General features: G+C 43.3%; 2 protein-coding genes and 1 long non-coding RNA gene across 3 annotated transcripts; 1 reads left to right on the top strand and 2 right to left on the bottom strand.

Annotated features, from left to right (window-relative positions):
- Positions 1–451: 451 nt before the first annotated feature.
- LOC146680415 (hydroxysteroid 11-beta-dehydrogenase 1-like protein) lies at positions 452–25,673 on the top strand. Its single transcript, XM_085448756.1, has 6 exons — positions 452–629; positions 22,336–22,466; positions 22,668–22,871; positions 22,954–23,047; positions 23,459–23,624; positions 23,706–25,673. The coding sequence occupies exons 1-6, from the start codon at positions 548–550 to the stop codon at positions 23,887–23,889; spliced, it is 861 nt and encodes a 286-aa protein (XP_085304882.1). The 5' UTR covers positions 452–547; the 3' UTR covers positions 23,890–25,673.
- On the bottom strand, positions 1,772–8,143 carry LOC146680417 (uncharacterized). Its single transcript, XR_014917871.1, has 2 exons — positions 3,992–8,143; positions 1,772–3,847 (listed from the first exon to the last, which is right to left on the bottom strand). It is a non-coding gene; the product is annotated as an uncharacterized LOC146680417 (long non-coding RNA).
- On the bottom strand, positions 19,027–21,105 carry LOC146680416 (uncharacterized). The gene has a single exon (XM_085448755.1). The coding sequence runs from the start codon at positions 21,086–21,088 to the stop codon at positions 19,058–19,060; it is 2,031 nt and encodes a 676-aa protein (XP_085304881.1). The 5' UTR covers positions 21,089–21,105; the 3' UTR covers positions 19,027–19,057.
- Positions 25,674–26,940: the final 1,267 nt, after the last annotated feature.

Genomic DNA, 26,940 nt, shown 5'->3' with positions numbered 1-26,940 from the left:
ACCAAAATCAAAGACCAAGACTGAGTTTGAATTCATTTGAAAGCCAGATGCTTAGCCTTGTCCACCCCAACTGGAAAACTCAAAAACCAGTCTCATTTGTTATCATCTATCATCCAACTGGGCTGTACACAGAGTTTCTGTCTGATTTCTCAGGCTTTTTGTCTGATTTAGTGCTCAGCTCAGATAAATAATTATTGTGGGTGATTTTTTTTTAACATCCATGTAGATGCTAAACATGACAGACTAAAACTGGCATTTGATGTCTTATCTTTTTGGATTTATTTATTGCTAATTAAATCAAACACTGTGCAGTTTATTAAATAAAAAGTTAAAGCTACTGTAAGGAAATGTGTTGATAAAAAAGCACTTTCTCTTTGCATTTGAGGGCGGGCCTTATTGAAGTTCACCACTTTTGAAAACACGCCTCCTTACAGAGTGACAGGAGGAGTGTGAATGGAATGCGGTTGCATAAAAGGCAGTTTGTGTCCTCAAACGTAAACTGTCTAAAGCCCAACACTTCAAAACAACTAGCAGCCAGCTGTTAAAAATGAAAGCTTTCATAAAGATTATTTTAAGTTGTATATTTGTTGCTTTCCTGGCCATCAGATGGACCAGCAATTTTGATGCAGGTAAAGTACGATTATGTTTATTGTTACTGAGTGCAAGTATTAATCTATATTTATCTGTAAACTTTGGTTCAATGACCTAAAGAGCAGTTCTGCTGATAAAAGACGGTGCTATTAGAGCTACAGGTTGCAACAGGCTGGGGTGTTGTTTATGGAATGAATGGCGTGAAAACAGTGTATGAAAGCATTTTAAAGGAGTCTGCATATGACATTTACTTAGGTTAGACGTTAAAGTTAAAAGATTCATACGAGGTAAAAGATCATTGCACTCTGTAGTTAATGTTTGACTGATTGAAACAGTTGTGCGGACAATAAAAACGTGCAGTGCCTTCCAAAACTGAAGTAGTTATCTTTTAACTCATGACCTTGCTTTTGATTTTGATTGAGGCTTAAAAGTAATCTCTAATAAACATCTGTACGTTGACGTGTGCATCAATTAAGCAGATAACAGGTCTGAAGTGACGTTCAACTGTTGAACTTGCATTCAAATGGTTCACAGGAAATAACATGAATCTAAGACTGCTGATAGAAATAGCAGGAGGAATTCTGCTACCACTTGTCAGATTCAGTTAAATGCTGCAAAACTGATGGCACAGAAGTTCCCATTACAGATGAGTAATGATCCAAACACACAGCAAAAGCAAGTGTTAAGGTTCAAAATATTGGGGATGGAGACAAGAGAAAAACCACAATAACAACACTGGTCCGGCCGGGTTGAGTCAAACGATGATTTTAATGAACACACACGTGGGAGATGGACACTGATGCAGACAGCCTCAAAATCTCAAAATGGTGGAGCATTGCTCAAACTTTTATAACCTCTGGTGCCTCCACCTTATCATAAAAAGCCTAAACATTCACATGCTCTCTCTCACACAGCGCCTAAGCTACGACCTTGGCTCCCTATTTATCTGCTCCTGCTGAAATGGGGCAGAAAACTCCAACACACTCTGTTCTCTTCTACTCAGACAAATTAGACAATAACCTTCTGCGAACAGCATTTCTTATAACTCAGCAATATAATGCATCATAAAACAATATCATTCATTCACAACAAGTCAGCAATTTAATGTAATGCAAATCAGTTTAACTAATGCAATAGTTATCAGCTTCTTCTAATTCAGGAGAATAATGCAAACTAAAACTACATAATAATTCACAATCTTTAATTAGGGGTATAACATGGCATAAAATAATATCATAATTTTACAATTCCCCCTGATGAGGTCATTAGAATAATGACCTCACAAACACCCTGTAGCCCAGTGTGGCCGGGTTCATCTCTTCTCACTCCTGAGGTCCTTTGTCCCCCTGAGGGGCAAACCATATGTAAGATGACCTCTGTGTTTGCGCAAGTCAGGTGCAAGACAAACTATTACTACAAGGATAGCAGGTCCAGATGACACTCCCCTGTTCTCCCACAGCTTTATTTGGTGTTCCCTTATACCATTCAGACGTAGACTAGAACCTCTGTCCGAAGAGCTCTTAACCTTTATTCTATTGCTGCAGCTACCAGTGTCGTCCAGTTGCGTGATCCTCTGCTCTTAATTCTTCAACCTTAGGGGTTAGACAACCCTTCAGTCGTAACACAGATCAGGGGATTATTCTGCTCCGATTTCAAACAACGATCTGTGTATTCTCCAGAAAAAGGAACAGGAAGGTGTCCCCTTTTTGCCCAAAAGCCTCTCGAACTTCGTTGGTCTGGTGTTCCCGGATTTCCGCCAACCCCTTCATGGTTATTGCTGTGTTTATGGGATCCATCCTTTTGTGATGACTAGCTGGAGCCCAAACGCCATGACCCTTGGACCCAGTTGATGTCTCGGCAGTCACTGTGTCTGACTCTGCTACGGAGGGTCCTCGCATCTCTGTGACCTCGTCTGGTGTCTGTTCCTTTCTCTGTAAGAGACAGAAAACCAAAACACCTCTCTTCCTAACCCTAATAATCTAATGTTATTATCTACTGACCTTCTAGTGATTCAGAATTGGTCTAAAACATTCAGAATGTCCCAGGGACTTATTCTAATCATATCTTATGTGTGTGTAAGCATGTTTGCATTTAGCCTTCCGCACTCAAGGCATTTCTTACACTTTATCAGTCCGGACAGTCACGCCAAACGAAGCTTCTGACCTTCAAAAGGCCGAGTGCCAACTCGTTATAAGCACATTTGCAAGGTGTGTCTGAAAATTATTGAAACCCCTCTTTTTAACAAAAGACAAAAAATTAACAAATCTTCTAAACGCTATTCAGTTCATTTCAATGAGTAATGATTAAACATGAAAGTGATAGTTTATGCTTTTTCACTGATTCTCTAAAAGGTCCGTCTTCTCGGACCGCTATTAGCTTAAGCTTTACCATTCCTAAATTATTAAAGACACAAATGAAGTTATAAAATGTTCAAATAATCCTGGTTTGATGTTAAAGCTCAACCTTCCCCCCCTTTTTTGACACATTCCAATGTGTCAAATCAACGGAGCTAGAACATTCAAAAAAAGTTAGGCAGCTACAAAGTTTCCCAGACTCTTAAGGTGATCCGCGTGTAACGTTCTGACTCAGGTATTTAATATTTTAATAACGTTTAATTAACTGCCACTATTTAAACTAACCTTAAAGACATAATTTAAGAAAAGATCACAAAGAATAACATGATATCAATGTTATGTAAGCGCGTGTGGCCTTCTATGCTCGAAGCCTTTCCCCTCAATAGATCAGTCAGACATTCGCGCTGGCTGTAGCTTTTAACCCTTATTAACTTGAGCACAACTCTACAATGAGCAACAAGTTGCAATATGTATAAAAATGATCATGGTTACACCTGCAATGAAAAATTATATCATTATCCTAACACCTGTAAATAGAAGATTCATCAAAAGTTATAACAATCACAGGAACACAGATGTTAGTATAAGGTCAAAAGCTTCAATAAATGATCATCGATGCAATGCTTGTTGCATGATTCTCATACAATAATAATGCTGACATTGAAAATAACAGTAAAACACCCCCTTTTGTCCCGTTTCACTTGACACATAAACGTTTATAAATGCCTCTTTTATTTTTAATTTTATTTCCCCCTTTTCTCCCCTTACTGACCACAGCAGGGGGATCTTAGTTTCAAATCAGCCATGAATCCAGCTCACCTGATTCATCAGTGAGCTCCACCGTCACTGGCGTCTGACAGGGTGGCGCTGCATACTCTTCCTTTAATGTCACTATTTTCAACCTGTTAATGAGAGTGTTTAAACCTGAAGTCGACTACGTCCACAACAAGTCAATACAGCTGTAAATGTGGCCAATTATCAATCTACTACCAATCAATAACAACAGATAACTTCTATTTTATGCATGCTTTTAATCAACCACTCACCCAGAGGATCTCCAATCCCAGGAAATTCCTTCTCCTCCTTTAATGAGTCTGTCCTCCTTCCATGCCCTGGTAACTGGTCCATCCAGAGCCATATGATCTCAAATATACATACAACAAGCCAAACCACACCTTGGTCACACCAACCCCTTCCCACCCCCAAGATGTCCAATGCCATCCTAGTATGGACTGTCAAAAGTGGCTTTAACGCTGACTGTCCTGACAATCCATCTCATACTTTTCCTGGTCAGATTTGCCAATCTCTGCACCAGGGTTTTAAACGTTTCGCCATTTTCATTAGGTTTTATTTTTTATTTAGTTTCGACTCCAGATTTTCAATTTTTGCCAGTTGTAATTAGTTTTTACCAATTCTTTGCTAGTTTAGTCTAGTTTTTATTTTCTGAAAATCCTTAGTTTCAATTTAGTTCTATTTGTGTTTTGCAAAAGTTAAGTGTAACAAAATCTCAGTTCCATCATATCAGTCATGCTCTTCTAATTATCCTTGGGTGTTGAGACTAATAACTATTAACTCTTGCCGCACCGAGTGGTCCTAGTTTTGGTTAAAGTTAATTGATAACCTTTTGAAGGCGATTGTTTCACACCTTTATTTAGATGTCCCAGTCCTGTTATCTCGGGATACATCACGCTGCCTTATCTGGGGTTAGCTGTTTTCTTGGGATGCGAGTTAAGTGGGTGAGCTCTTCAAAGAGGGGGAGTGTGCTCCCCCTGATGAGGTCTTCTAGGTAAGCTAGGTTAACCTTCTTGTGTGAGCTTTTCAAGTGCACTTTTAAGGTTTGTGGGATTTTTTGTTTTATAAATGTCCCTCAAGACCCCCTGATGACCCAGTAATTCATTTTTGCGCACTGTAGTACACATTTAGTTTTTTGCTTGTAGCTCTCATACTCTACTTGCCACTCCTCTAAGTCCTGATGTTTCTTAGAGAGGACAACAGTACCTTTAAAATTATGTCACATGTGTGGGGGTGTGGCCTTGCCAATTGTTTTTCCCACCTTTTCAAAATGGCTGGCGTGCCCACAAGCACATTTTATGGAAGAGAGAAAGGTAAGCTTGATATTTACATTTAAAATGTTTTGTTAAACTCAGATTTTTATTTTATTCAAAAAATAAACATCTGGTAAATAATTTCAGGGGTCTTTAAGAATTAGGCTCATTTACTTTCACAGGGAACATGACTAATTTATTAATGTGTGCTCTACACATTGGGACTTTATATTTATATTTATTTCACTTTTTCCTAATACCCAACTTTTGACAAAGGCGGAGAGAATTCTTAACACAATTATTAAGGGAGATTCAAACATAGATTTTTCAAAATATGAGAGGGTCAGGACCCACTAAAAGCCACACAAAGATTATCGAGATGCAGTGGCAGATGTAATAGAGAAAGACACAGGGCCACCTGAAATCTGTCGTCCTATCTGGTGCAAAACCAACATGTAATAGAATCTGGAATTTTGATTTTGAGTTAAAAATAAAATATGGGTAAAATGCAGAAATGTTTTCCAGTAAAGTAAAAAATAAGAGTCGCAATTATAGTTGAATCCATAACACCTAATTGTTTCTACGAGATCACGTCGTTGCTGAGAGTTATCAGTGATCTCAACGTGTGAAAAGAACTCACAGTATCTGGGGTTTAAGCTCCTCTTGGCTGAGAAACCTGGGACAAACATGTGAACAAGACCTGAATAATACCAGTAATGAAGACTTCTCTCCAAAGATCAATAAAAGGAAGCCCCAATCTGATGAGAGTCTAGCAAAATATGGTTCACTCCACTTGCCTGAAATGGTTAGCAGTCCAAGGCATTTCAGTTGTAGAATGATTGGGTACAACAATGAAACAGATGTGAGATGAGGGAAGTGCCAAATGTTCTTTTGTGTCTCCAAATAAAATCAGTACTTCCTCAGATATCCTAAATAAATTGACTTTTGTGAAATAGAAAGTTCAGTGCCATCACTTATTCCTAAACCAATAGTTTACAGCTAGTGAAGTGTCAGTGACTTCTGGGTTGGTCCCTGATCTTCATCTTATGAGATTTTTTATTTTAATAACACTTGATTTATTTAAAAGAAAAAAGAAAAAAAAGAAAAAAAAAGAAAAAACGAAAATATTTTCTCCCTGTTTTTTTCTTATTCTCTGGGTCTCAGGAGGACATTACGTCCCTCTCCACTACAAGACTCTTGTTATGTCTACAAAACAGTCATATTAAAATCATCCTCAATTCTATTCTGGCGCTGTCTCCCGACTTTTCCTGACCTGATTCTGCGCGTAAACGGAGCAGCAACACAGACGACTCGACTAACGTACTACCTTAATTTCACTATAGCAGGGCACGCACACATCAATGCAACCAAACACATTTTGCTATAAATCCAGTTAATTTTAGTTAGTTTTGTGAACATTCAGTACAGTTTTAGTTAGTATTCCTTTTTGTTTTGATTTTATTACCGTTAACGCAAATTCTTTCCACTTCTACTTTTCGTTATTTCATTTGTTGTCTTTAATAATAATAATAATCTCCTCTGCACCCTTGAATAAACACCATTAACATGATCAACCTTTTGCTGCTTGTTATTTCACCATGTTATTGAATCAAATACTACATGCTTATGTGGTTTACGACATTATATTTATCTAAATCTCCACTTTGTGTCTAAATGTTTGAAGAATTTTTGAGGGTCAAATTTTGAGAATTTGACCATAAGTGAAAGTTATGGCGTTATCACCCCCTTTGGGGATTACCTTTTTCCAGTTTTGATGATATTCCTCCCCGTTCTTTATTTTTTTTCAAGTACCCCTCTTCGGTGGCGAGAAACTGTTGGTGTGATCAAGCGGGTGCTGTAAAAACAAAAGCTCAGGACAGAACAGTCACCAGTCATGTACTTCATTCAAAATTAACAAATATCAAGCTTCATATTGATCCTCTGAGTGTAATGGTACATTTTAATTTGCACTTCTAAAAACAATATTTTCTTTATTTTACTCTTGTTCTTGTGCAGCACCACCCCTCAGCACATGCCCCTGTTATTTTATCTTACTTTTAAATTGTTGACTACTTCAAGAGAGCGCCCAAAAGACGGGGACCAGTGTTTATCATTACATATCTCCATTTTGAGTGTGGCTGTCTATCATTCCCCTCTTTTTCATAGACCTCGGTGGAGGGTTTTTTGTTTGTTTGTTTTTTTTTCTAAAATTAATTGACTCTCTATAGTGACCCACTATGGTTAATAATAACATGCTCAGTCATGAGTGGGATCAAACCTTTTCTTCACTTTAGCATTTAATATTCCCAACAATATAATGTAATACCTTAATTAAAACACAGCTACTAAAACACAATTTCCTTAATGCAAACATCAGTAGCTCAAAATTAGCAACCAAAGGGTTCAGTCTGCAGTTCACACTGCTGTGAAGCTACAGCTCTTTAGTCTCTGTCATTCTTCTGTTCTTGCAGACAAAACAAAGCAAAACAAAACATCCACCCTTCTTTTACAGGCTGGGTGAATTGTCTGTGGACATTTAATAATCCTAAAGTCAGCACCGTTTTTGTCTCAGTATCAAGTCAGTTAAACTTTTAGTCGTCAGTCCATGACTTTTAGTCGTCAGTCATATGCATACATCCACACACATTCATACCAAAAGTTGCTGATAATGGAGTCTCACGCGCAGCCTATTCGAGGCTCCATCACCAGCAAGATGACGTCATCATTTTAAAGGAAACAGCTCCTTGTTTGTTTTTCCTTCTTTGGACTGGATTGACTCGCTGCAATCCTTTTAGGCTTCAGGATCAGTGTCCCATATAAGTCAATTTTCTCCCAAGCTCATTATAATCATGGAGAAAAAATACTTTGCGACTGTTTTCAATAAGAATATTTTATAGCGCTTTAAAGTTCAATCTCTCAGGCCTGGATTAAAGAGCTGATTTGTTAAATCAGGAACTCACAAAATACCAAAATATCACCACCGGTGGATCACACCTCTCAGATGTTCTTATCTCAGTGCACTGTAACAAAAGCAAAAACAAACGTAAACAATAAAACACTCATATAATAACAGATACTGGGGCCCATTGCAAACATGTCCAAAGTTCAAACCATCTTTCTCTCTCTTAGAGAAAGAGAATAATCCAAACCTCACTGATAGAATCAACCTAGTATCAAACAAAACCCAAAGATCAACCAAAACTCCTTTTTGCACCAACAAAACATGTTGGATTTACTTGACTCAATAGTGGACACTAGTTACACACCAACTCTTTACCTTGGCAAAAACGTAAACAACTAAGTTGAATCAACACAACCTTTTCATAATCTCTTCGAAATAAAACTCACACCATTCATTCATCATTTTCGCTCTGTACCACTGCTCCTTGTTAGACTGTGTGAAGCACAGTAAACAATTCAGTGGAGGCTTTGAGCCATAAACAGACATCACGCACAGACATTGTTTTCATTATCAAAGTGCTTCAGACCATGTCCTCTAAATCTACACAAATGCCCTCTGCGTGGCATGAAATACATTTAAGCAATAAATAATCAATCAGTTCTTGCTGTTGTAACCAACTCCGTATTTGGATGTTTGTGTGCAGCATTTGTTAGTAAAGCATTCTTCATTGCATCAGCGTGTGTGTGTGTGGATCACTTCTCAGTTCATTGAATCAACATTTTAATTTGTGTGTGTGTGTGTGTGTCATTTCTCCCTCAATCAACGAGTGCATATGTTCATATGTATGTTTCTTTTCACTCTGAGTCGGTGCATGTAGATGTGTGTGTTTGTGTGGGTGTTTGTGTTCATCACTTTCCTGTTGTAGTGTTCTGGGTAAACCACGGCCTGAAGCGTGCCCTGGGTCCTGCCCTCCTCCTTTTCAGTCTGTTTGCATCCATTGGTGCTGCTGCTCAGAGTTCTGTCCATACTGGTTCTGGCCCCAATTGAGGCAGTCCTTTTCTCCAGTGTCCAGCATCTTCTCCTTATTTCGCTCCTCCTTAACTTGACCCTTTTGCTTCGGTCTTCCTTCAGGGTTTTGATACGCAGCTCAATTGTCTGGATGTCCGTTTGTCGCTTGCAGAAGTGCGACTGCTGTCCGTTTGTTTGCAGGTGGAACGGCTGACATCCAGAAGGTGTATAGGAGAGTCTGCAGCTTCCACCTCCCCAGTGGAAGACCTCAATCTTTGTTCTGTTAGTTTAACACAGGCCTCAAGGCTCTCTGGGATCCCTGCTTGCACTCTCAAGCCCACGGCTCAGGTCGTAGTCGTGGTCCCATTCCAGGGGAATGGAGTCCATGGTTGTTTGGGTGTCTCGGCCCGAGCGTTCAGTCCAGAGCTGGGCAGCCCAGGACGCTGAGCGATCGGAGGACGGCAGAGGCGACAGGAAGCCATCCCCCTAACGTTCGCTCCATAGCAGACCGGACAAATCACACTGCTCATCTAGCTCCAGGATGCTCCGGCCTGATTTCAAGTCCGGTGTCTTGGACTCCAAGCCTGATGGGTTCGATTTTCAGCTAGCTCCTCCTGGGCCATGCTCAGTTTCTGCTCTGATGCCTCGAGGTCTTATTGAGGGCAGAAACCTCAGAGTCTTTTCCGTAGAAATCAGATTTAAGTCCATTGATGTTTTCCTTGCTTTGCTCCACGGCCTTTTGCGGCTCTGCTGTTCGGCTCTTCTCAGAGGTCAGCTCCTGGCCGAGCCCCGACACCTGTGCCTTCAGCTTATTTTCTCCTGGTGTTTTGTCCATTCTGAGGTGCCTCCTGACCTCAGTTACTCCTCCTGTCTCTGGCACGCCCTTTCTGCTGCCCGATGGTCATTGTTGGTCCGTCACTGTCCTGCACAGTTTTAATGCAGAGTGGTTAAGGTCAGCATGGTTTTGCTCGGCCTCACTTTTCATCTGGGCTTAATGGGCGTCTCGTCACAGCTCTGTCAGCTGAAGCTGTCTTTTTCCATATGGCAAGAATGTAAAGAGTGTGTGAGAGGGGTGTGTCCAATCAGGCACAATGCTGGTGGCTTTGCGAGTGCCTCGTTTTCCAAATCCAGATGTTTATTTGTCACGTACACAGCAACAGAGAGAACAGTCTGTTGTTGGGATGGCTGAGGTCTTTCACGATCTTCCTGGTCTTGGTCCAGCACCGCCTGCTGTAGATTGAGTGCAGGTCAGGGTGCTCGGAGCGGATGGTGCGCTCAGCTGATTGCACAACCCTCTGTAGTGCTTGTCTGTCCGGCATGGTGCTGTTCCCGAACCAGACAGTGATATAGCTGCTCAGGATGCTCTCAATAGTTCCTTTATATAAGGTGGTCAGAATCGGTGGTGGGAGCCGGGCCTTCCTCAATCTTCTCAGAAAGAAAAGACGCTGACAGAAATCTCCCCGTGTAGTGAAACGGGCCTTGGATTACCGCTCTCCGTCTCTGCTGCATGAGATCATTTTCCTGCAGCACTGTTGACATTTTCAAGTTGTTGTTGCGGGTTCAGCTGCTTTAGCATTTGGTCAGGGTCACATCAAAGATGGTAGAGGAGAGAGCAAAGATGGTAGAGGAGAGAGCAAAGATGGTAGAGGGGAGAGCAGGAGTCCAGAGTCAGCTTCGGCTTCCCGGGCCGACAAAGCAGCCTGTAATCAAGCATAAAGAGAAAAAACAAAACAAAACAAAAACAAAAACAAACGAACAGGAAAATCATGTTGTATTGGCTGTGTTACTCAGAGAGGGGAAAAACAACGGGACCAGGCCCTGTGTCAGCCTTCTCTCCCCCTTTTTTTGTTTTTTCTCACCATATAATCCTCTCATAACCCACCAAGCTGACAGGACAACACAGGTACATGTTAAAATTCTTAAGATCATGTTTAAAGCACAAAAATGGAATTTTCTTTCATTCAGTAATCACTTGTATTAATCAATCAGAAGAAAACATGTCACAATTTGACTTTTATTAACCACTAAATTTGTCGTGTTATCACTGGTTGTGATTTTTTTTTGAAGTTAAGTTGTTGTCCTGCAACCCAGAGGGTTTATTTGTTAGTAGTGGATAAACTTTATTGTGTAACGGCGGGTGTATGTTAAGCTTCACTGCTTTAAAGTTGCTGGAAAATCTTCACATGTTCATGGGTGTAAGCTGTTTCTTCATTGCGTGTGTGTGTGTTTGTACATGGGCTAATTTAACGTTTTTTCTCAAACGAGGCATTTCTCTAGCACGTGCCTCTCTCTCACATTTCTCTGCTTGTGTGTTTTTATTTCACCTTTTTGTTGTGATGCTCCAGGCGCCTTCCCAACCTCCACAAGTCTGTTGGCCGCAATTTTATGTGTTAAAACTTCTCTTAATTTCTCCTTTAATTCTCTGCTAGCTGCTGTCTTTTTCACAGCTGCTGATTCTTGCTGAGTTTGGTTTCCATTACTATAATTTTGCTTCGGCCGCCGTGCTTGTGGGGGCAGTTGGTCCAGCCCCGTAGCCACCTGTATCAACACACTGAGAGATTTATTTAATATCATTTTCATCACTGTTAAATAGACTAGCAGGCAAGACGCCCACCTTTGCACTGCAGACTACATGCCAGTCTCCCAACACACTCCTCTCTGAGTTTCCGCTTTAAACTCCAACATCATTCACACCCCAGTCATTCAACACCTTATTTGTAGTATCATAATCAGCAAAATCAGCGTTTTACTTACAGGCATGTATCATTGTTTGCAAATCAAAATTATAAAACTCCAAAACACGCTAAACAGCAACAAAAGTCCTCTGTGCGCGTCACAGCTCATTTGCATGTTCACACCGTCTAAAAATAGCTCGCAGCGCTGCAGTGCGCTGTCGTCACACACAGGGTCACACAAAGCTCAGACAAAACTCTTCTATTTTATATTACAAAGACGTCTTATATTTACAATCACTGACAGGCCTGACAGATTCAGCACCTAACAAATTTCGACAAATTTAAAATAACGGGTCTCACCGAAGAAAGTCCAACTTTTTTGTAGTCAATCAAACAGTATCTGTTACTTCTGGGAACAGTTTCTGACCTAACTTCTAAATCCCTTACTCAATTTAACTTTGTCCAAACAAGCACATCACACCATTTAAACGGTGAGGAGATTCTAACTCCTAGCTTATTTCGGGATGCCCTGTACCCCACAGTTAAAGCCAAACTGAACTACCCCTGTTCGCCGACAGGTCAAGACCGCGCGTCCACGGCCAGGAGGGGGCGTAACCCCCGGGCTATGTGCTTCTTAGCAGACTTCTGGGCTGCCGTCCTATAATAATTTTCACCTAACCGATTTTGAGAAATTTTACCATAACGGGTCTCACCGAAGAAAGATAACTTTTTTACGACCAATTAAACAGTCTCTGTTACTTCTGGGAACAGTTTCTGTCCTAATTTCCCTACCAAACTACCTGAGCCTTCAGCTCAATATCCAGGGACTCAAACCCAACATTCTCTGTTACTTCTGGGAACAGTTTCATATTTCTTCAACTTCATTAAATACTCTTAAGCAACTTTAACTGCATACCACACGGAGATTCTCATCAAAATCAAAACAGACACTCTACCAGTAATTTCAGTGAGTAGACTTTAATTTAGTCATATCCAATTTGGCACACTTTGGAAATAATTCAACAGGTAGTGCCTTACCTTTAGATAAGCCGGCTTTTGTCCACTCACATCAGACCACTGGCTCGTGCCTGTCCGTTCGACAACCTCGGACCGTCCAAACTTTTAAATTCCACCCCAATACCACAGGACGAGCCCCCAAAATGTTAAGGTTCAAAATATTGGGGATGGAGACAAGAGAAAAACCACAATAACAACACTGGTCCGGCCGGGTTGAGTCAAACGATGATTTTAATGAACACACACGTGGGAGATGGACACTGATGCAGACAGCCTCAAAATCTCAAAATGGTGGAGCATTGCTCAAACTTTTATAACCTCTGGTGCCTCCACCTTATCATAAAAAGCCTAAACATTCACATGCTCTCTCTCACACAGCGCCTAAGCTACGACCTTGGCTCCCTATTTATCTGCTCCTGCTGAAATGGGGCAGAAAACTCCAACACACTCTGTTCTCTTCTACTCAGACAAATTAGACAATAACCTTCTGCGAACAGCATTTCTTATAACTCAGCAATATAATGCATCATAAAACAATATCATTCATTCACAACAAGTCAGCAATTTAATGTAATGCAAATCAGTTTAACTAATGCAATAGTTATCAGCTTCTTCTAATTCAGGAGAATAATGCAAACTAAAACTACATAATAATTCACAATCTTTAATTAGGGGTATAACATGGCATAAAATAATATCATAATTTTACACAAGCCAAGTGAATGAATTTGTGAATTATATATTCCTGTATTCTCCTCGTCACCTACTCCCAGATATTATAGTTTGCATTTTCCGTATCAAATGTTTGCCATACAGTCAGGACTGTGAAACTTAAGCTCATCCGAATGAAACATGTAAAGTCATTACACATAATAAATAAACTCATATAATATAATTTTCTGATTTGCATGGACCAAACATATCTCTTTAACAAGGATAGTAAAGGTTTATTGTTTTTAGGATATTTTATGAAAACAGTAAGCAATTTAACGACTTTAAAGTGCAAATGAAATCTGAGTGGAATGATTTGCAACTCTCAAAACCCGTATTTTATTCACAATAGAACATGGAGAACTTACAAAAGCCGGGAAAATTCACCATTTTAAGAATAATATTAGCTCATCTTGAACTTGATGGAAGCCACATGTCTCAAAAATGTTGGGGCAGGGGCAACGGAAGACTAGAAGAGTAAGTGGTACAAAAAGAAAAAGCTGGAGGAAAACGTAAAATAGCAAAAACTTGAAATATCCTATCACTGACATTATATAACGTCATCAAAAGATTCCAGGAGTATGGAAAAGTTTCTACATGCAAGAGATCAGGTGTCTCTGCAGCATTGCATTCTGATTCTGTTTGATTGTAACGGTTATATTTATATATGGTAAATGGTAAATGGACTAGTTATTATATAGCGCTTTTCCACTCTTCTGAGCACTCAAAGCGCTTTACACAACTTGTGCATTCACACCCATTCGCACAAGCACAACTGACATTCACACACATTCATACTCCGATGAATGCATCGGAGAGCAATTTCGGGTTAGTATCTTTTTTTTTTTTTTTTTTTTTTTTTTTTTCTTTTTTTCTAAATGACATCAGAAACAGCAGTATGCGACATTACGTGATGGCAGAGCTTCAGTTCATCCTTTGTCATTTTTTTTTTTTTTTTTTTTTTTTTTTTTTAATAAATAGGACAGGGGGAATGAATGAGAGAAAGAGGGGGAGAGAAAGAAAGAAAACCAAAGGGGAGAAGAGACGGTGAGAAGGGGGGGGAAGAGAGAGAGAAAAAAAAAAGAACTCCTGGGTCACCTGTATGGAGAAAAAAAAAAAAACAAACAAAAAAAACAAACAGAGGAGACAGCAAACAACAAAGAGCAACATAATAATAGAGAAAACAAAGCACCATCACAATAAACTAGCTAGCCATAGATATCAATATTTACTAAATAATAAACGATATTGTGCAGCACGCAAGATAGACAGCGCACAGTGTGCTTTGAGGCAGCAGCCAAGAAAGCTTTAGTCCGCGTCTGTGAATACCCATGTGTGCATACCTGTGTGGATCAGCATGCTTGCATTCCAAAGGTTTCTCCATGTAATGATCTGCTAGGGAGTGTGGGGGGGCCACAGCCCCGTCCTCCAGGGTGTGAAGCGGGTATGGAGGAGATCAAAACTCCAGACATCCAGAGGCCCCCAGAACACAAGAGACCATGGAAGACCAACAGAGGGGCAGCCGCGCCACTGTTCCAGTAAGAGCTGAGGAGAGTCCCAGATGAGGGCTCGCCCAGCAGCCGCGGAGCAGAAGTCAGGGGGAGTTGCAGTGACGCGCCCGTGAGCTCCGCCGGCCCCCAGCTGTGCCTGAGTGACCGAGCCCCAGGCCGAGAGGCCGGGGGCACCCCACCTCCAAAGGGGCCCGAGCGAGCCCCAGGCCCCAGGCCCCGACAAGCGGCCGCCAAGGAGTGAGCCGGTGTGTACCCGGACGCCCACCCCCAGACACAAAGAACCACCAACACACCGACACCTGAGGGAGTCCGCCACCGGCAGGGGAAGTGGTGGTGGGTGGAGATAGGCCTCCAAACCTTGGAGGGCCTGAGGTGTCCCCAGAGAGGTGGCGTCTGATACCCAACCTGACATATAGACACAGACATACAGGCACACACAGACACAAACATCCATTCCCACCCTCATGCTCTCATATGCACTCACTCCACACTCAACCAACGTGGAGACAGACATAAAGAGACGCTGTACACACAATCACACTCCCCAAGCGTACTCTACAAACCGGGTCTAGGTACCCTTGCCCCTGGAGGGGGGAATTGCACCCAGACCCAGGTGGTGTTACCCTTTTCCCTGCGGTGGGGAGAGGCAGACCACCCCGACTCCGCAGCAGCAGGGAGGCCCCACACCCCAGACCGCAGTCGGACGGCCAACTCCTCCTACTAGCCCTCCCGCTCCAGCAGGCCGCAGAGAATGGGGGTGGGAGAAGACTCCAAACCTCCCTCCACCCGCTCATTGTAGTGTTGATGCATATGTGTTCTAAGGTGCAATTAAAACCCAGGAGGGCATGGAGCTACCTGCCAAGGAGCAGCAGGTAAGCGCATGGTCCCCCCTGCTAGCCCTCAATGACTAAGTGTATTTAAAATTGAGAGGTGGGCAACGACGTCAGGGGTGAGGTATACACCCTGATGGTAATTTGGACTCCGTGATTGTGCCCACCCCCAAGATCCTATATGTATGTGTAATGAGAGTGTGAATAATGTGAATGTCTAAGTTGTGGGATAAAATTGAGGCAGAGGCAGCCAGAAGGGGACAGGGGGGGGGGGGGGGGGGTAGCCTCCTCTGCACCCTGGTGACATACCCCCACTCCAAGGCCCTGCATGTGTGGGTGGTTGTGGAGGAGTGGGAAGAGGGAGGCAGCTGGAGATGGGGAGGGAAGGAAGGGAGGGGCAGGTAACCCCTCCCTGGGGCCAGCTCCCCCGCTGACCCCAGTAGGCACTCCCACCCTCCGCGACCCGCCAGGGAAGGGGGGCCCAGGCCCATCAGACTGGGGCCCAGTGCAGTAGCGCCCCCCGGCTCCACAGAGCCCTGGACAGTCCACCCAACCCCACCACAGAGAAAACTGCACCCACCCCACCATCCACACATCTTCCAGACTACATAAGACGGTAAACGCCCAGGCTGAGATCTTCCTCCACCTCTCCTGTATCTCCCCCTCCTGCAGAGAGTTCCTGAAGAGAAGAAAGCTCCTGCAAGATGTGACCATCCCCCCCACCAGTTGAAGAGCCCCCCAGGCGGCTCGACGCACCGGCGGCACCCTGCTCCAGGGCCGGGCCCCCATGCACCCACCCGCCCACAACCCCGGCAACACACCAACCAGGACCCAAGCCCCCGAGGCCCGGCCCGGGCCCCAGCCCAGAGACGGAGCGCCCCCAGAACCTCACGCCCATCCCGGACCCACCCAGGGGCAGCCAGGTTGCCAGGTCAGTAACCCACGTCCGCCAGCACAGACCCTCCCCTAGCCCCGCTGCACGCAGCTGCGAGGAAACAGTCACCTGAGAGCCAACAGAGCCCCCAACCGGACGTGACCGCTACCCCGGGTTGAGCCCCCCAAGGAAGATGCCTCCGGGGAACCCCCCGACGCCCTAAGCCTGTCCCTACCCCCTCACCAATCACAACAGTGAAGGCGGGACCAAACTATGACCCCCCACCTCCACTAGGTGATGGAGCTGATAAAAGGGGCCCAGAGCAATTGATCTAATGTGGTGGCAGAGGCTGTATCAAGACTAATGTAATCTAATAGATAATTTCTATATTGGTTAGAATTAAGATTATTTTTATTTTTCCAGTTCATGAGGACTGTTTTCTTGGCTATGCATAGGGCAGTGAAAACCATATGGGCGATATTCTTTTCTGAAGTGACATTATCTAAGCTGCCCAGTAAACACACTAAGGGGGAGGTTGGAATGTTACATTTCAGACACTTTGATAAGTCTTCACATATCTCGCGCCAAAACTTTTGCACTGGTGGACAGAACCAAAGAGCGTGGATGTAATTGTCTGGTGTATTGCCTTGACAGTGTGAGCAGTTGTTGGAAGATGTAAAGCCCATCTTGAACATCCGATGACCTGTATAGTGCACTCTATGAAGTATTTTGTATTGTATTAATTGCAGACTGGGATTTTTAATTAATTTAAAAGTTTTTAAGCAAATCTGAGACCAGAAGTTTTGGTCTAGGTTGACTGATAAATCTGCTTCCCACTTTGCAGTAGGAAGGGATATTGATTCATCTAATTTAGAAAGTGTTCTGTATATTTTAGATAATAATTTGGGGGATTTAAGAGTAAGAAAATGTGCCGCACTTAGTGGTGTTTGTAATTCAACTTGACTGAGGTTAAATTTCTTTTTTACTATGGATTTAATTTGTTGATATTCTAAAAACCTTGTCTTGTTGATCCCATATTGTTCAACTAGTCTGTCAAATGGAATAAATTCTGTTCCCTCTAATATATGTTCTAAGTATTTAATTCCTTTACAACTCCATTCTGGGAAATTAATCATATTATTGTTTTGTAATATGTCAGGGTTAGTATCTTGCCCAAGGATATTTGGCATGCAGACTAGGGGAAGCCGGGAATCGAACCACCAACCTTCCGATCAGTAGATGACCTGCTCTACCACCTGAGCTACAGCCACCCAATATATATCAAAATAATAATAATAATAATTCCTCACTCGCCCTGCAAGATCAATGTTATTTAAATAGTATGTTCTCTCACTTTAAACATTTGATATGTTTTCTGTTTTCTATATGAATAGAATATGTGTTTATGAGATTTGCACCTCGATTTTTACAGGCAATGAATTTGAATTAATCTGATTTGTGTCAATGAACTGTTGGTTATGCCCTTGCACATGACATGTGCTCCATTCAACAATTACAACGCTTTGCATCCAGCCGGTTTACAACCTACCACACCTTGTATATCACTCTGACATTTTAAATAAGCATGTTTCACAAATGGACAATAGCATTTAATTTGTTTCCATCTGTAGATGTTAGGTTAAGGCTGTGTGCAGGCAGGAATAGGACCCAAGGTGCAGACTCCGGAGACAGACGTGAACTCAAAAAAGGCTTTAATTTAATACTCAAAATATAACATAACTGAAAAAACTCAAAACAAACTTAAACTAGAGAAATGACAGAACACACAGCTAGGAAAACAGTAGATCGCGACACAGACACAGAGAAACACTGGGCTTAAATACACAGAGGGAGCAATCAGGGAATGAGTAACAGGAGGGAAACAGCTGGGGCAAATCAGGCCTAACGAGACAAGAGGAAGCAAAACCAGACAGTAACATCAGACATGGACTTTCAAAGTAAAACAGGAAACACATAACACAGACTGAACAAAGACACAGACTCATATGCAGGCACTACAAAGGGAACAGAGACGTGGGAACAGGGCAGACACAAACACTGACTGAACACGGGGATATAGGAACTTATGATACACAGACGCGAACTAGACAAGGGGATGCAGGTGATAGGGGAGACATAAGCCATAAGACGGAACTCAAAGAAACCAAAAACTAGAAAGTATAAATAATAACATAAACTCAAACACCCTGGGTCAACGACCCAGGCATCCTAACAGTACCCCCCCCCTTAAGGGCTGGCTTCGAGACAGCCCAAACCAAAACATCAAAATCAAAAAAAACAAAAACAACCCAACCAGGGTGGGCGGCGGGGGAAACAGGATGGAGGGCTCGAAACAAAACAAGGAGCCAGAAACAACAAAACAAAAAAAGTGCAAACACTGGAGCCCGGAAAGCAACAGAACAAAACACAGAAACAAAGTCCAAAACAACAGCACCAAGGCCCAGGCAAAGTACAAAAGCAAACAAACAAAAGGGCTCACGAAAGGCGCAGAGGCCCAGGCAATAGTCTCAAAAAAAGTTCAGGGGGGCCGGCCCGGAGGCTGACAGCACGATAGTCCAATCCCGGGCAGTTCAGGGGGGCGGCCCGGAGGCTGATGGTCCAAGAGCCCAGAAAACAGTTCAGGAGGCCGGCCAGGCAGAAGGCACCGGTGGCGACGGAGCAGATCAGGAGGCCGGCCGGGCGGGAGGCAGCGACGGCGACCGAGCAGGTCAGGAGGCCGGCCGGGCGGGAGGCACTGGTGGAGGAGTAGTTCAGGGGGCCGTCCATGACGGCGGCGTAGTTCCGAGGGCTGTCCATAATGGCAACGACGTCCAGACATCGGCCGGACAGAACGTGCAGGACGAGCAGGCCGGACAGGACGGGCAGGACGAGCAGGCCGAGCAGGCCGGACAGGAACAGACAGCAGGGAGACCTCAGGAGCAGACGAAGCTGAACACTCGGAGACTGGACCAGGCGGAGCTGCAGAGGCTGAGGCCGGACCAGGCGAAGCAGAAGCCGAAGCTGGACCAGGCGTAGCACAGGCTGAGGCCGAAGCTGGACCAGGCGGAGGAGAAGCAGGAACAGAGGCTGAGGCTGAATCCGGACCAGGCGGCGCAGCAGAGGCCGGACCAGGCGGAGCTGCAGAGGCCGGACCAGGCGGAGCTGCAGAGGCCGGACCAGGCGGAGCTGCAGAGGCCGGACCAGGCGGAGCTGCAGAGGCCGAGGCCGGACCAGGCGGTGGAGCCGGTGGTGGCTGAACGGCCCCCTCGGACTCTCCAGCAGAGACAGGAGGCTGAAGCGGCCCCTCGGACCCCCCAGCGGAGACAGGAGGCTGAAGCGGCCCCTCGGACCCCCCAGCGGAGACAGGAGGCTGAAGCGGCCCCTCGGACCCCCCAGCGGAGACAGGAGGCTGAGCAAACAACTGAGGCGGTAACTGAGCAGGTGACTGAGCCGATAGGTGAGCTAATGTCTGAGCTATGGAGAGAAGTTTAAGTTGTATTGACTGTTGTAACGATGGCAGTAATGGCGGGTGAGGTGGTGGATTAGCAGATGGTTGGACTAGGTTGTCTGAGCCTACGGATCCTACAGAAAACTGCTGGACGGGCTCACCTGAGCCTCCAGCGAGGTCAGAAACAGGTGCAAGTACCTGCCGGACACCAGCCACTCCCACCCGAGGAGAAGGTACGGGTGCAGGAGCTAACTGGTTCCCGGTCATCCTCACCCTGGGAGCCGGGACAGGCACAGTCAACGGCTGGGCAGCTGCAGTCCCCACCCGAGGAGCTGGTACGGGTGCAGCGACAGGCAGAGGCTCAGCCAGCCTAGACACCTGAGCAGGGACCAGCTGGACCTCAGCCTCCCTCACCTGAAGCACTGAAACAGGTGCAGGGGAATGCTGGGCCTGAGCTGCCCTGGGAGCAGGAACACAATGGTGCAAAGGAGCAGGCTCAGCAAACACAGACTCTTCTAAAACGTTTTTTAACTTCCTACCACCACCACGTCTAACAGTCTCAGTCTTAGCAGTGTTCATATGATTATTAGTTTCCAGCTCCGAGGAACGACAGCAATCACAACTCACCACCGGGAGTTGCTCCGCAGAAAAAGAGTGGTGACGGTGTGAGCGTCGCCTCCTCCGGGAAGTGGGAGGTGGCGAACTGGGCTGCGAATCCTCCAAAGGACCGGGCTGCGATGAGGAAGCAGAGAGTTTGTGAAGCTCAGAACGTGGCAGACCCAAAAACAGAGCGAAGGACTGCAGCGGAGTGAGTCTAACGTCCGGTGTCACATAATCTCTCTTTCTCCGCCGCTTAACTCTCTTGTCGGACTGGTAATCCAGGGGTGAAGGCGGAGGTGTAGCGACTGGAGAGAAGGAGCACGTGCTCAACCTGATCGCCCGAGGCATAGACGCTGGCTCGGCCGTAGCCATTTGGAGGCTGCGGGGCCCTCCCAAAGCCAAACGTGACCCATAGAAGGGTGACTGGAGCTCCTGGGCATGCTCAGCTTCCTCCCTCACGATCTCCTTGAGGAAGGCAGAAACTGCGGGTCGCTGATACCACACGGAGTCTGCTGGGTCCATGTTCTGGTCGCGATCTTCTGTTAGGTTAAGGCTGTGTGCAGGCAGGAATAGGACCCAAGGTGCAGACTCCGGAGACAGACGTGAACTCAAAAAAGGCTTTAATTTAATACTCAAAATATAACATAACTGAAAAAACTCAAAACAAACTTAAACTAGAGAAATGACAGAACACACAGCTAGGAAAACAATAGATCGCAACACAGACACAGAGAAACACTGGGCTTAAATACACAGAGGGAGCAATCAGGGAATGGGTAACAGGAGGGAAACAGCTGGGGCAAATCAGGCCTAACGAGACAAGAGGAAGCAAAACCAGACACATTAACATCAGACATGGACTTTCAAAGTAAAACAGGAAACACATAACACAGACTGAACAAAGACACAGACTCATATGCAGGCACTACAAAGGGAACAGAGACGTGGGAACAGGGCAGACACAAACACTGACTGAACACGGGGATATAGGAACTTAGGATACACAGACGCGAACTAGACAAGGGGATGCAGGTGATAGGGGAGACATAAGCCATAAGACGGAACTCAAAGAAACCAAAAACTAGAAAGTATAAATAATAACATAAACTCAAACACCCTGGGTCAACGACCCAGGCATCCTAACAGTAGACATTTGCAGATATACTGATATCTGATATTCCCAAACTTCAGTTCTGTATATTTCTCCTTTTTGTTAATGTGTGGAAACAAGACTTTAACTATTATCAAGCATGAGGGGTGAACACTTAAAAAACTGGATGTCAATGACATTAAAAGATAAGATAAGATCTCAGAATCACTTCAAAAACAAAACAGTGTTTCTTGGACAAAGAGAAGTCCCTGAAAAGGCAGATTATTGATTAAGCACAGTATATGACTTTTTAACCACCTCATACATTACTGTCAAGGCCGAAACTTTTCCAAATGTCCTTCAACCTGAAAGTTTCAGGTTGTGTGGTGTAGGGGTTCCAAATGCAATACTTGGGCGGGCAAAAATAACAAAGTGCAATCTTTTTATTTGGATGGTTGCAAAAAGTCAAAACAGACCATAACACCAAGAGCATATGAGGACACAGTTTTGGCTTGTATTATATTTTATTTATAAAGTGACAATTAACAGCAAGGATTGTTTCCAGGTCGTTGAACACATCTGCATTATTCCTATTAAATGCTTCACTTACACCTTTACCATGTTTGTGTATTAGTATAATGACATGCCATTAGTATAGTATATTTAACCTTTGCCACAGAATCTCTCAGAGGTGCCAAGGTATTGGTGACTGGGTCCAGTAAAGGCATCGGCGAACAAATGGCATATCATTATGCCCGCTTTGGAGCCAAGATTGTTATTACAGCAAGAAGCAAGGACACACTGCAGAAGGTCAGTCAATACAAACTACTCAAAATCTACTAAGATGCTGTCATTTAGTTCTAGTGTTTATGTAAGTCATGTCAGGGATGATATTTTAGAAATCAAGCAGCTCAGAAGGCAGTATGAGGTACATGAGGATATTCTTTAGTTCTTTGGAGTAGCAGTTTTAGCTATATGACTCATGCCATTCTTATTGATTGTGACTAACAGGTAGTAGAAAAGTGTCTGAGTTTGGGAGCCCAGGAGGCTTTTTATATAGCAGCAGACATGTCCAATGAGTCTGACCTTGATCGAGTGGTAGATTTTGCCTTGAAGAAGCTGGGAGGTTTGGATTACCTGGTTCTCAATCACATCGGCTCGACCCGTGTCGCCATGTGGGATGGAGACGTAGAACATGCCAAGTGGCTGATGAAGGTAACGGAGCGTTTTGATGCTCTATCAGAAACATAAAATGAAAGGAATGCCCTCAGTCATGAATGTTTGTTTGTGTACAAAGATCAATTTCTTCAGCTATATTCAGATGGCCTGGAAAGCTTTGCCCTCCCTTGAGAAAAATAAAGGATCGCTGGTGATTGTTTCCTCACTTGCAGGTAGGTTTGTTTTTATAGTTCAACCAAAGCACAAAAACAGTCACCTTAAGCCACTTTACATCGTAAAGTAAAGACCATGCAATAATTCGGAGAAAATCAAAATTTCAAGTTTTAATTAATTTAGCCACATTAGTGATATTTATCACCTTACCCATCATATGTGTTTTTGCCTAATGTCCTGTAGTAGACCATCCAGTTTTCCTGACACATTCCCTGAGGGGATCCAGTGTAAAGAAAGAAAAAGCTGCCTAGTCAAGCATGCGGAGCGACCCGCTGTGGTGACTCCTTGGTTATCGAACCACATAATGGAGCAACCAAAAGCAGCTCCAAGAATCGATTAGCAGAGGAAAGTCGAGACATGTTAAGTTTGAAAACTCCAGAAAATTCCTAACAGCTGTTGATGCTTCACAGGTAAAATGCCCAGTCCCTTAACAGCTCCATACGTCTCAACAAAAAGTGCCTTGAATGGGTTCTTTGGGTCTCTTCGTCATGAGTTGGCTATGAAGAAGAGCAATGTGTCCATCTCTGTGTGCACACTGGGGCTCATTGACACCGAAACAGCTATGAGCAAAGTCAAGTTAGTATGCATAAAAAGATTTGCAGTCAAATCATTTGTGCTGTTTACATGAGTTAATTGCAAGAATTTTTTGTGTCCTAGGGGAAAGGTTAACATGCCAGCCTACCCCGCCACAGAGGCCGCCCTGAACATCATCATCACGGGAGCTACGAGACAGCCAGAGCTTTTCTACCCCTGGTTCACATACATTTGGACTCTCACCAAAGATTGGATTCCTTCTTTTACAGACTATGTGGTCCAGCGTTCCTACAACTACAACCCATGAAGAACATTTATCTAAAGCACAGTTCTACACCTCTTTAATTAAAAACACAGAAATTTGGCTTGGATGTTGGCTTACAGCTTTGCCATTGATTTTTTTAAATGTTGATGTACACACTGGGCAGGATTATACCATGGACAGCTCGTCTGTAGCCGGTGTATGTCACTTTCATTCCTCTGAATCTTAGCCTTCATATTTTAATACACCCAGTTTTATGGCATAATCTTTGACTTTTCCAGTTTCCACTTTTCTCACCTTGCTTTTGAGAGCTGTCCAGTTATGAAATGTCTACGGGGAAAAAAGCTTACGGCTTGAAATTGTTTCATTTTCGTCTCCCTCAAAGAGATTAGCTCCTATCTGCATAGCACAGCCACCGCTGTCCAACCGTTACTGCACCACTAAGTGAAAATTCAGAAAGAAGGCACCTGATTTACTACAAATAAGACTATCTCTGTCTCTCTCACACACTTTCCTTTCATGATTTTCAGCCATGAATGGTATATTAGAGTTTCACATTTCTGCTATTCACTAATAAAAGATGAAAAGCAATAAACATATTCTTTCCTCTCATACTTTAAATTCAAATTCAACTTTTATTTGTCACACACACAAACCATACACAGTATGACATGAGGTGAAATGCTTATTGCTGTGCAATGCTCGACCATTAAATGACAGTAAGAATTACAGATTTACAGATTACTACAAAAATTTACAGATTTTAACTTAGAAATTTACAGTAAAAATGTGCAAATAGCAGTTCATGTGGGAAATTATTTTAAAAAAGAAATGATAAATTATAAGAAGTGTGCAAAAAGAAAAACCAGAGTGCGTGTGGTGATGCGATGTGTGTGTGAGAGTCCAGCCCTACACCTGATTCAGGGCCAAAATAGCCTGGGGGAAGAAGCTCCTCCTCATTCTCTCTGTTTTGGCCTTAAGGGAGCGGAAGCACTTCTTATTAATTCAATGTTGTTTGTTTTTTTAAATAACTCTACATTTTTTATTTGATAGGACAAAAGGACAAAAGCAAGTGACAACAAACAATATAAATAATCTTAAGTCTTTGTTTTCCCTGCTGAATCCTAAAACCCTACAGTAATATAGCTGAGTGGATATGTGAAGTGAAGGAATGGATCTAAGCCCAAAATACACACACACACACACACACACACACACACAAACGCAAAGATAACACCATTTTGCATTAAAGAAGTGCAATATTTGTTCTACTTCATCTTAAAGGTAACAAAAAGGTTTACACAAACCTGATCAGTACTTTGAATGTCCACGTGAGGGCAGTAGTGCCAAACCGTTGAAGTGTCTTAGCTTCAAGCACATTAACAGTTAAGAAAAAAAAAAAAAGCCTAAAAATCAGAGCAACAATTATTTGATGGCAATGAAACAAATCAATGTCAAAGATTTTATCTTTAATAGACTTGTGTTGAATTTGAATTTTGAGATTTTTAAGCTCCCATCAACATATCAATAGTGACCCTCTGTGTTCCAAACCCTGGATTGTCCTCCTTCTCCTTTCTTTTCCATTTCATTTAGTTTCATCTTCCCAAAGCTGGCCACAGTAGGTGCAGACTTCCTATAGAGCGGGACTTTCTCAGTGGCTTCCTTTGTGCCTTTGTTCATCATCCCCAAAGGCACCACAGGCTTCCTGTGAAGCTGTTGGTTCAATCCATCCTGGTGGTCTTTCTCTATTGTAACACAACCTAGAAGTTGTCCCCTGCTGTCAAAGCAGTTTTCTACTGTATACCAGGAGTGAGCTGTCCTTGTCAAAAGACTCACTAAAAGTAGTTTGAAAAGTTGAGAAACAAACTGTTCCTTTTGAATATATTTACACAAAATTCTCTAAGAAGAATACGACGTCCTTGATATATAATAAAGGAGTTTTCACAGTTCACTTGCACTCTGCAGTTTTCTGTGACTGATATGACTGATGACAAGAAGAATACATGTTCTCTTTGTCTTTATCTCGACACTGCTGGTGATTGGAGAGGATTTTGGAAATGGTATAATCTCCCTGTAGACAGCACGGAAAGAGAAAAATCTTTCTGTTCCTTTCCCTCCTTCTGTCTTCTCTTCTGTCACACATGCACGCACAATGGTGGGGCCTCCTGGAGAGGGGAGTAGGCATTGCCTGGGAGAACAGCCTGAAACACCTGCAACAGATTAGTGCTCCTAATGCCGGGTAATAAATCCTTTCACCCTTCTCCAGCATCTCTATCTGCGCTGTGCATGGCTCTGACATGCTGAGGAGCATCCTCCCACAACAGTGACAGCAGAATACACACAGAAGATAAAGTAAATACTAAATCTTTAAAACATCCACTATTTTATTTACGTTTCTTTCCATTATTATCCACCTCTGCAAATGCTACAGATATATTTCTTCTATCATCAAGGGTTTTTTTTCCTAGTCAAAGCTGTAAATAAAGATCAAACATTTTCATTGTGACCGCAAACAGCCAAGGCCGGGAATAAAGTAGATCCTCTCTGCTTTACTGACTGCACATAAAAGTTGGAAGGTAGTCGACTGATCAGCCAATCAGACTGCTACTTACTGAGGCCTGTAGTGCAGTTTGAATCCAGCTTTTTCTCGGTGATTCAGCATGATTTAATCTCTGTATCTACAGACAGACCTTAGGTGTGCTACAGTAGTAAAATCAATTAAATGGAAAATAAGTCTATTACCTTTTTGCACATATCATATAGTGTGTCCTCAGTTTTACATTTGCACACAAAGTTTGCTGATGCAGCAGACATGTCATGTTTCACACCATAAATAGTCACCTATCCATGAAAATAATCTGATGCACCAGTCCCAGTTTATAACTCTTTCTTGTCCTGCTTCTTTGAGCACAAAGGTACTACTCCACAAATTCTGTCCCGCTCCATCCATCATTTCGCCGAACTCAACAGAAAATGGGGCCTTGGCATGCTGTGCATGTGTGCTGGCTTGTGTATGTTGCCTTCGTGCTTGACATTAATCACGGTCACTGCTGCAGTGAAAATAATTGACCAAATGCTGAGAATGGGAAATAGGTG

This window comes from Copadichromis virginalis, linkage group LG23, assembly GCF_057382275.1.
Source record: "Copadichromis virginalis isolate Kocher_CV1m ecotype Utaka linkage group LG23, C_Virginalis_male_GT1.1, whole genome shotgun sequence".
Lineage (NCBI taxonomy): Eukaryota > Metazoa > Chordata > Actinopteri > Cichliformes > Cichlidae > Copadichromis > Copadichromis virginalis.
This window is presented reverse-complemented; position numbering and strand designations above follow the sequence as displayed.